The sequence below is a fragment of the Lactuca sativa genome, chromosome 7 (assembly GCF_002870075.4).
Source record: "Lactuca sativa cultivar Salinas chromosome 7, Lsat_Salinas_v11, whole genome shotgun sequence".
NCBI classification, from domain to species: domain Eukaryota; kingdom Viridiplantae; phylum Streptophyta; class Magnoliopsida; order Asterales; family Asteraceae; genus Lactuca; species Lactuca sativa.
Window position 1 is genome coordinate 197,279,927 of NC_056629.2, and position 11,688 is coordinate 197,291,614.

The following is an 11,688-nucleotide window of genomic DNA, read 5'->3' on the forward strand; positions in this document are numbered from 1 at the left end:
ACCACGGCCCCCAATTCCAGGTCGTGGGTGGGATACCTCGTCTCATGAGGCTTCAGCTGCCTCGATGCATACGCTATCACATGCCCCCTCTGCATAAGCACCGCACCCAACCCCGATATCGATGCGTCATAATACACCACAAAATCCTCCATCCCTTCCAGGAGAGCTAACACTGGGGCTTCGCATAATCTCTGGCGAAGTGTCTCAAACGAGGTCTACTACTCCGGACCCCATGAAAAAGCAAGACCCTTCCGGGTCAACCTGGTGAGTGGCACGGAGATCCTGGAGAAATCCCTGATAAATCTCCGATAATAGCCGACCAATCCTAAAAAGCTCCTGATCTCGGTGGGTGATCTCGGCACCTCCCACCTCATGACTGCCTCAATCTTGGCCGGATCGACCAAAATCCCATTCTGGTTGACGAGATGCCCCAAGAACTGGACATCCCGTAACCAGAACTTGCACTTGGAGAATTTGGCATAAAGCCTCTCCAATCTCAGAACTCCGAGGATCTCCCTCAAATGCTCTTCATGTTGCTCTATAGATATCGAATACACCAGTATATCGTCGATGAACACGATCACCGAACGATCTAGCATCGGTCTGCACACCTTGTTCATGAGATCCATGACTGCTGCTGGTGCATTGGTGATCCCGAAAGGCATCACCACGAACTCGTAATGCCCATAACGAGTCCTAAACGCCGTCTTCTGGATATCCTCATCATGCACTCTCATCTGGTGATATCCAGACCTCAGATCAATCTTGGAAAACCAAGACGCTCCCTGAAACTGATCGAACAAATTGTCGATCCTTGGTAATGGATAACGGTTCTTGACCGTAAACTTGTTCAACTCCCGGTAGTCAATACACATCCGGTGTGAACCAAACTTTTTCTTGACAAAAAGGATCGGCACTCCCCATGACGAGCTACTCGGTCGAATAAACCCCTTCCCCAACAACTCCTGAAGCTACGAGGATAACTCCTGCATCTATGGCGGCGCAAGGCAATAAGGTGCCTTGGCGATAGGCGCTGCCCCCGGAAACAAATCAATGCAGAACTCTACCTGCCTCACGGGAGGCACACCCGGCAATTCCTCGGGAAAAACATCCGGGAACTCACGCACTATCGGAACGTCATCAATCGAACTTGGCCTCCCAGCAGGCTCTCGTGTGTCCATCACATAGGCTACAAACCCACTACAGCCCTGCTATAAACTCTATCTCGCTCTGGAAGCCGAACAGAACGCCGACCCACATCGGGTACCCTCACCGTACACCGTAAGTACTCCCCCATTAGGGTCTCGTATCAACACCAACTGCCGCTCGCAGTCTATCACAGCCCCAAATCAGCTCAACCAATCCATGCCCACTATGACACACACGTCTCCCATTGCTATCTGAACCAGATCTATCGGAAACTCAACGCTGAAGAGCTCGAGTACACATCCTCACATCACCTATGTAGCATACACTGCTCGCTCATCAGCTACAGAAACTCACAGAGGTCGACTCAACGCCTCTTGACTGCTACTGATGTGCCAACTAAACGCTATCGACACAAAAGATCGACTCGCACCCGAGTCAAATAACACTAAGGCAGGTACAGAACTCACAAGAAAAGTACCTACGCATATCATCATATAAGCACAAAATCTCAACTCAGCATAAAAATATAAATAAGAATACATACCAACCACTACATCAGGCACTGCGCGGACCTCCTCCGCTGTTAACTGGAAAGCTCTCGCACGAGCCTTCGGTTCCTCGGCCTTCACTTGCCGAACCTCGGTAACCCTAGCAGCAGGTGCAGATCCTTGTGCTGATCCCTGATGTAACTGCGGGCACTCGGCCTTCCGATGGCCAGTCTGGTTGCAATGGAAGCAAACCATAAATCCCTTGGGGCAATCTTTGACGATATGCCCCTCCTTGCTACATTTGTAGCAAGCACCCGATCGACAGAACCCATCATGTCCCTTTTCGCACTTCCCACAATTGCGGCCCTTCTGGCCTCCATATCTCGTATCAGTGGATTTGGCCCGCTTGGCTGCAGGCTGAGACTGTGCCGGCCGCCGATCCTTCCTCTGAGACTCAGCCTCCTCCCTGGCCTGAGTCTCCAACTCGATCTCCCTCTTCCAGGCATTTTCCTGGAGCTCAGCAAATGTCCGGGAAGTCGAGTTCGACATGAACTCCCGTAGGTCTCTCCTCAAAACGCCCAAATACCGACTCATACGTGCCTGCTCAGAAGACACCTTCTCAGTGCAGAACATCGCCCTCTCATGAAACTTCCTGGTAACCACAGTAACAGAATCAGTACCCTGCTTGAGGGTCAAGAACTCCTGAACCAACCGTTCCCTCTCCACCGGGGGAACATACTCATCTCTGAACATGGTGGTGAACCTCTCCCAGGTCACCTCTGAAATCTCTACAACAGTGAAGCTTGCCGTCACGAACTTCCACCAGTCCTTCACTCCCAAGCGAAGCTGGTTCAACACGAATCGTACCCTCAGATGCTCCGGACATAAACACGTGTAGAAGCATCCCTCAATATCAGCAATCCATCTCATCGCAGCGATAGGATCCTGTGTCCCATCAAACTCAGGTGGCTTCGTGTTGCTGAACTCCCGAAACAACAACGAGTCACCTCCCTAAGGCCTAGCAGCAGCCACAACTGCAATAGCTGCAGCCTCAGTCACCGCTGCATAACGCTCGTCAAAGGTCTCAATCAAAGTGGTCTTGATAGACCCAAACATCTCCGGAATCTCGACCCGAATCGCCGCTGCCACCTCATCGTGGATCATCTGACGAAGCTCCTCGTCACTCACACCGCTCACCTCAGATCTGTGGCGTGTCCAAACCATGATGTCTCTGAAATATAACATAATAATATCAGAGACTCGCTCGAGCATGCTCACACTCGATAACTCTACCCTACGTGTTCCCTAGTACCCAAAGGATTCTAACTTAGAGTGTGCACTGCTCCGGTGTCTTCAGTAGTTCAGGACCTTATACTACCATCTACACTGCATCAGTATTCACCCTAAGTCCTCCTCCTTGGATCCCAGATCACAAGTACTCTATATGTCACTGGCATAGGCTACCCTTCGGTAGGCCTCTCATCGGCTCCTCACTGCTACCTACTCGCTCTCTAGCATATATATCATATCATAACATATCTCATAACACATAATGTATGGGTATTTTGGGAAATCACCATTCGGGCGTTGGCTGATCGTACACACTGCTTCCTTCTGTCTTTCAAAATCTTTTACTCCCTTAGAAAAATTGCTTATTTTATGAAAAACCTTCTCAAATCCTCAGTTTGAGTTCAGATTCATCCAACGATGCACCCGAATCCCTCAAACCAAGGCTCTGATACCAACTTGTAACAACGTAAATTTATCCAAACAATTTTTCATTTTTAAATCATACTTCATTCACACGATAATCATAAAACATAAGATATTACTGTATCATAACAAAACATGTCCCCATAATCTAAATGACAAAACTCTATAAGTGTGTACGGATCATGTCGGCGCCTTCCCACGATCCTCACTAGTACCTAAAACACATAACACAACCACTGTAAGCACAAATGCTTAGTGAGTTCCCCAAAATACCACTTACAACACATACGCCTTTCCAGGCCATAACTCTGTGGAACCTTCCGGTCCAAGTGTCTCAGGGGACTTCCGTCCCGAATCCCAGTAGACCTTCCGGTCCTACCCGCATCGACCTTCCGGTCCGTAACCTCCTGACCTTCCGGTCCATGTCATCTCGACCTTTTGGTCCATATCATACATAGCATACATAACACATACACATCACATATCAGCATGTAGCACATATATCTCATAGCATATAAGACCTTCCGGTCACACATAGGTACCCTTCCAGGTACAGTATAGTGAGAAGACTCACCTCAATGAAGTCGAATAAACTATCGTGCTCAACGTCCCGACTTAGCCTCCTCCTATTATTCAAATAACATCCTGATCAGAATTCTCTCATGATCTCATCTCTATAATTGGGTAGAAGGTCATTCTACCCTACCCTGAACTCTCTTGAATCAGTCTTGACCAAAACCCTAAATTCAACGAAAGCCAATGGTCAAACTTTGATCCGAATCGTCGAGTGCACATGGGTGACTCGGCGAGTCCATGCGGGTTCTCTGAATCCTTTCAGCCTCTCTTGACTCGTCGAGTCATCCTTCCACTCGACGGGTTACACCTGACACGAATCGCGGGGCAACCCCGACTCGACTCGTCGAGTTCACTTATGGACTCGGCGAGTTGCCACCATACTCAAAGTCAAATGACCTTCTGAGGTCAGATCTGTTCCTCTAATCCATAGATCTAACCTCCCCAAGCTCAATAAACATGTAAACGTTCGAACTTGATACTCATGCAACGTCCGAATGACACTACTTGATGATTTAGTCACAAATACAACACTCTAAGTCCATTTCTTCCATAACCCAACATAAAGCAAGATAGACAACATCCTCTGGACCACTATGGGTCCAGATCTGAAGTCTAAACATGATAAGGGACCATATTCCCAACAAATCTACCCAATAAAGGGTATAGGAAACCCTAGATCCATGGATTCTTTAACAAAATAGAAATAGGGCCGATATGCTACCTCAAAGATGATGCCCTCTGCTTGAAATTCACAAATATGCAACCTCCTTGGCCTCCTCTAAGCTGGAATCAACTTCTTCTTGCTAGACAAACCCATAAAGGTCCAACAATGGCTTCTTCTCTCTCACAAACGCTCAAGCACTATTAGGGTTTCTCTTAGGGGTCTGGTAGCCGCAAATGGTGGCTATAAGGGTCCTTAAATAGGTCCCAAACTCAAGAATTTAGGGTTTCATTAAACAGCATGGACTCGCCGAGTCCACTCATGGACTTGCTGAGTCCTTCATTAAATCATACCAAAAATGCGCGATCCCACTCGGCGAGTCAGAGCGCCTACTCGCCGAGTTCCCCTCATAAATTCAATATAAATACTTAACATAGGACACCTGGGAATCCGGATGTTACAACATGGAAAATACAAACTTAGCTTAAAAAGAAAAGATTCGGTGAAGATTCTTTTATGAAATGGTTAATTGAAACCAAAGACAATCAGCTATTCAAACTATCATGGTTAATCCAATTCAAATGGATGAGTAATTTTGATCTTCTTTTTCTTTAAAATTTGAGGATTAGGATTTTATAACTCTGAAAATGAGAGGGAGTACTTTCAAGAGGCTTTCTTATAGTAGTAGGGAGTTACTTAATATTACCTTTTTTTAGTTATGAAGATCAAATAAGTGTTGCATCTAGTGTGTAAGAAACAAAGAGTTTACTATATTGCTAATTATACGCGAATTTATGAGGTTACTGACAAATAACGTTAAAAAATACAAAGATAAATGATATATCTACAATAGATAAATTATTATCTAAATAACTGGTTATTTATTATTTATTATTCATTATTATAATATAAATAATAAAAAAGGATTTTACTTATCATTAAATAAAATACTTTCTTTAGTTTATTTATCTAATTAAGTAATTAATGGGTTTGGGATACTGAAGTAGTTGGCATGAACATGCTTTCCGAAAGCTCACCTAAAGTTCAAATAAAAGAAATACATGTAAAAATTATGGAGATAAGTCAATACTAAAAACCCTAATCCAATCTTATCCCTCACCTTGTATTTATCTTATCCCTCACCTTGTATTTAGTGACTTTATTTGGGCTCCCTCTCTCTTGGTCAACAATCATAAGGCAAGGGAAAAAAGAATTGTTTTGTTTTTTATTTTTGGTGTCTAGTAGCAGTTCGTATTAGCTTATATGGATAGCAATAGTAGTGATCTATCTTAATCATTGTCTCCTACATCAAGGGATCCATACACACTAAGGTAATGGATTTCTAACATCATATGGGTTGATGTTTTGGTTAATTATAAGTGTTCTAATGGGATCCAACTTTTAGGAATTCTTATAAAGTTTTAATTTATTAATTCTTCCTTTGTGTATGACTCTTAAAGTGGTTTTGGTTTACATAATTCTCAATAGGATATCAGAGCCACTTTTATATTTATGATCACCATTAATTTATTTTGATTGGTTATGTTGATTGTTCTTGGTGTTCATGTTGAAGATTAAAACACTTCAATTATCTATTCATATATCTAACTATTTAATGGTTCTTATATAATTCTTCTTTTTTAGAAAGTATCGTTATGTTATAAATAATATATACAATTTTATAAAAATCCATTAAATTTGTTACAATATGTTGTAATTGTAGCGTGTTGTTCTTGTCCATTTGAATGTTCGTTATCGTGACGTTATCATTTTAGTCGCATCAACTTGAAATACATAGAAAATTCCAATAAAAAGGAATCTTAGCATCATTTGACTTTGAGTCATTTTAATTTATGTTATTTATATTATGTGAGAAGGGTATTAAAGCATCATCACTTAGGTGAAAACATCTACTAAGACTAATGCATATTGATGTATATGACCTTTTATAGAAAAATGATCGGATAGACTTGCCTTACATCTATTTTTTGAGATTATCCTTTAGATTATGCAATAAGCATTCTTAAATTGTTTTAACTAAGGAATGAAAACAACACACCATACTTTCTATGGCATGGGCAAACTTTTCAAATTGTCTTGAATGAAATTCTAGAACTTGCAAAGCCTACTTATGAGCTTTGATGAAATTCTTCTTTCATGTAGTAATCATTAAAGTGTTATGGTTACATATTTTCATATGTGTATAATTGGATTATTAGAGATGTGAATATGAAGTCTTGATTACATATTGCCATATATGCATAATTGGATTATCATATATGAAAAATAGGAAGTATGTTAAGTACAAATGGATTCTTCCGAATAAAGATCCATTTGGACTTAAAAGTACATACCTTTAATGATCTCTTCACGACGAATGATTCTCCAAAATTATAAACATTTAGGAAGCTCTTATTTTGTGTAGTAATCGTTAAAGTGTTATAGTTACATATTGTCATATTTGTATAATTGGATTATCGAAAATGAAAAATAAAATCAAAACACATTCCTAAATGGTTTGTTCTTGATCATCGTTGAGATAAGTTCTATGTTTCATTCTGGCTAATTATCTAAGCTTGCAAGACTAATATTGGCTTGAAAATTGATTTTTCCCAAGGAAGTACTATATTAAAATTAAGATCTATATTGATAGATCTAAGCAAAAATTTGTCCTACTACTTTCAAAGATTGACAAGACTTTGATATAGTTCAAGATACAACATTCCAAATTTATAATCTTGACAATTACACACATGATTAATTAATGTTGAGCATATCTTAATGTCCCATCACATATGATGAGGTAAGATACATAATTAAACTTTTTAAGGTGTTTCTACCAATTGAATCCATCATATATGTCGTGATATGTGCACATTTCCTAGTATATCGATAATTAGATAAATAGATTAGTGAAAAGTATTACATTGAAAAAACTTTCAAAAAAATTACAATTTTGTTTTACATTGTTTATAAAACATAATTTTTTTTACAAATTTTACAACTATGTTTGCAACATTTTTGCAAACATTTTTTACAACTTTTTCCTAATGTCCTCTTATATATATTCTCTTGTAAAAAAAAATTTCTTAAATTTTAGTTTTTGTAGACTAATTCTTTTTTAAATATTTGTTTATATGCATATAAAATTGCAAAACTTATTTTTCTACATACAATTTTATATATGTGTATAAAAGACCAAGTTGTACAAAACTTAGTAAAAAAAAGTTTGGCAAAAAGTTTTCAAAAATGCAATTTAAGAAAAAGTTGTAAAAAGTATGGGAACTATTTGGGACAAGTATCATGATTGCTCTTGATGTAATATATTAGGTTGCGTTGGCGTGCCAGCTGTAAAGCTAGTTGGTAGCTGAAAAAATAGTTGATATCTGAAAAGCTAACTAATGGTTAAAAAACTAGCTGCTAGCTGATAAGCTAGCCGATAAAAAAAGTATTTGGTAAAAACTAGTTGATAAGCGAACTGAAAGATATAAAATTACATAAAAGGGTATTTTCCAAAATAAGTTTTTTATAATTAATTAAGTGTATATTTGGAAACTTTATAAAAAAAAACTCCTGAAAAAGTTATTCTAAATAGCTTTTTAATTATAAGTAGCTTTTTGGCTTACCAAACACGACAACCCAAAAAAACTCGAAAGATAAGCTAGCTGTAGCGCGCCAAGCGCAACCTTAGTGTTTTAAGACGATTGGAATATTTCGTTTGCCAAATTTAATGTTAATTCATTTTTAATTATATACTCCCCACCTCATATTAATAGTCCATGTTTTTTTTGTCCCAAAATAATAACATACTTCTAAAATAAATAACCATTTTATAAAATTACCCCTCATTATTAGTTCAAACACCATATAATTAAATGCAACTATCATTGAATTAAATGCAACAAAAGGTACAAACGTCATTTCATTTAATAAAATTAATGGTAATTAATATTTTCTTAAACTTGTATCTTTGGACAATAATTTTGAAACATATAGAGTATTTAAATGTTATTTATATCATTTTACGATTATTATCTGGTTTATCAATTAGTCTATTTTAAATGTTATTTTTTTATCAACTCCCAATGAATTTATTATATGAAAAGCTAATATATAGGTAGTCTATAAAACATAACCCAAATTGTTATAATATTGAATTTTACAAAAAAAAATCCAAAATGCCTCTCTTAGCATAATAGAACCTTGAAAGCATCATCTTTCCTTTTTTCTAGACATGACGTGAATTGTACTTTGTGAATAAATAGTTATACCGTGATGTGTGCACCATAAAGAGAAAACCCACTTATAACTATATCCATCATTACTCATTAGCTGCAAAACCCGTTTAATTATACAAACCATAAAAAATAAACATAGGAATAATAATTTACACATACAATACCACCACAAGATGAATGGGACCCATTTTATTATCACAATTATCAATCATATTGATGATGTTACATCATCATGATAATGATATTGATAGTGCCATTCCTTGAATTTGATGGGTTTTAGAAAAGATTTCTTGAAAAGTATGAATTATGAAGATAATGTATGTAGAGCAGGGAATATTATTCAAGAAATCCAGTTTTCGTTAAAACCGCATTTCTTACCCTACTGAGATCTCTGCCTTTGAGTGTTCTTCCAGCACCTTCACATACAGAAAATGAAGAAATTTGACTCCTTGCAAGCTTATGTGCAATCCATTCATGAGGGGGCATCACGTTCCCATCACCATCATCACCACCACCATAATCAAGCCATGGAGAATTATGTGATGATCTGTTTGACTTTCCATAGATCATTGACCAATCAGGAACACTAACAGGTGTAGATTGTTGTTGAGGAATCCTAGATTCCATACAGGGATTGTATGTACCAGTACTAGGAGTCATTCTGGCTGCAGTCGAAAGAGGAATGGTTCTTGAAGTAAAACTAGAAGATGATGATCCTTTTGAATTGATAGATTTTGAATCAAAATCATTTCTTTGATTCCAAACAGACCAAACATCAGTTTCTTGAAATTCTTCATTTCCAGTCATGTATGACCATCCACTGCTTCCTTTCTTGTACATGCCATACTCACCTTCCATTCACAGATTCACCTTTTCAGGTGTGTTTGGTGAAAAATGGCTGAAATTTATAATCTCTCTACCTTTTTTTCTACATTAAATATACAAACTTTGAAGTATTGAAAAAAGGGGTTGAGGGATAGTGGAGTTTTTCAGGAGTCAACTTTATATCGTTACAAAAATCTTAGATATGATGTTTCTACTTTCTCAAATGAAATGACCCAACTTCTATAAATTCTTGTAATTAATTAAACAAAAAATAAAGTTTTAGAACAAATATATAGAAACCCGAAGAGAATAGAGAAAAACAGCCAAACTGATGAAAATTTTAAATAAGAAGGATGGAATAAACTTGTAAGTTTTAAAACTTCATTTTCCCCTGCCGCTATACTATTAGTAAAATTAATATAGAGTGCACACTCAAACTAAGTTCCAATACAATTGATGGTTCTTTATAAGAATGGAATATACACAATTATTGGACTTAAAATGTAAGATCCTTTTTGACATTTTTTTTATTTACCCACTTGTTCCATATAAGTCCAATTCATCTTTATTAGTGATTCGATGTCCTATTAATAGAAGCATAGAAAGTAGTTTTTTATTAAAAGGTTAAATGGATACGTCTAAATTCACGATCTAATGTCAAAAAAGCAAGAAATATGCAGTTTTACGCAATGTTTTACAAATTGGTTTGAACCGGCGGTTGGACCGGAAACCAGGAAAGGAACTGTTCAACTACTATCGGTGTTATGTATATTTCTGAACTGTAACAAACCGACTGAATTTTACAAAAACTTGGTTGAACCGATTAAATTGAAGAAAAATATATAGAAAAAAAAAATCATTTTGCACAATAACTTTGGTGAATTTTTTCACATGTATTTACATTTCTCTAAATAAAAACATTGGTAAACGTCATGAAATTTTTTTATACGTTTGTATTCATGTAAAACTATTTTTTTTGTATTATATTTTGTTTTCTTTTATATGTATGTCAACTGATGTAAAACTTATGGTTATGTGTTATTTTAATGTATTTGGATTGATCTACAACTTATTTTTATTTGTATTTTTAATGTATAAACTTGTGGACGTAAAATTCTTGATTTATGTATGCATGTGTAGGAAAATAGGAAAAAATATGAAAATTATAGAAACCGGTTGCGGTCGAACCGATTAAACCGATTGAACCGAAACTATTCACCATACCGGTTCAACTAAAAACCCGGTTTTTAAAACATTGGTTTTATGATGTACAAACCTTCTTTCATTTATTCTTTGATTGAGACACAAATGAGATTAGAGACTTAACATACATGTAACTATCGATTAAGCATAACTAGCATCAATTAATTTTTTTATAACGATTAATTAGTGAAAGACATACATGCACTCCAACCATCATTCAATGAATCAAGTCAGACGAACACTTACAAAAATCTTCAAAACCAATTAGGAGCATCCACAATTGTGAGTTTAATGGGAGAGTTGAATGAGATGACACGTCTATTTTTCATTTAATAGATTAAACTCTATCATAATGAGAAATCATATTGATATTCAATGGATTTGGAGTTTAATGGTCATTCAACTCTTCAATGAGAAAAAAGAAAGTTTTTAATTTTTAAATATATATACTATAAATTAATTTTTTTTTTAATTTTCTATTAAGCTTTGTAACATTCAATGTATTATAAGAAAAATTGATAGAATTGTCTAGAATTTAAAAAATGATTTGATAATCTATTAAACTCTATGGAGTTCAATTCATTATTGATACCATTAGGTACCATCTCTTTTTGACGACTTGACGGATTTAATGGAAACAAGACTTCGTCTGTTTCTTTTTTTTTTTATCTTTTTTTTCTTTTTTACCATTAAGTGTTGTATGAGTAAAGTGACGGAAGTCAAGGGAAAGAAAAAATTCTCCGTCTAATTCGAACTTTTTACAAATTTGCCTTCATTTATTTTTTTTTTCTTCTATTTTCTCAAAGTGTGTTGTAATTTACTTAAATATATTTTA

General features: G+C 36.7%; 1 protein-coding gene across 1 annotated transcript; it reads right to left on the minus strand.

The window, feature by feature from the left end:
- Window positions 1-8,890: 8,890 nt before the first annotated feature.
- On the minus strand, window positions 8,891-10,083 carry LOC111877325 (uncharacterized). The gene has a single exon (XM_023873854.3). It carries the CDS (start codon window positions 9,681-9,683, stop codon window positions 9,162-9,164), a length of 522 nt encoding a protein of 173 aa, XP_023729622.1. The 5' UTR covers window positions 9,684-10,083; the 3' UTR covers window positions 8,891-9,161.
- Window positions 10,084-11,688: the final 1,605 nt, after the last annotated feature.

What these genes read in the sequence shown, in the direction of transcription:
- LOC111877325 (XM_023873854.3), bottom strand. Translation starts at nt 9,683, where the DNA reads ATGGAAGGTGAGTATGGCATGTACAAGAAAGGAAGCAGTGGATGGTCA.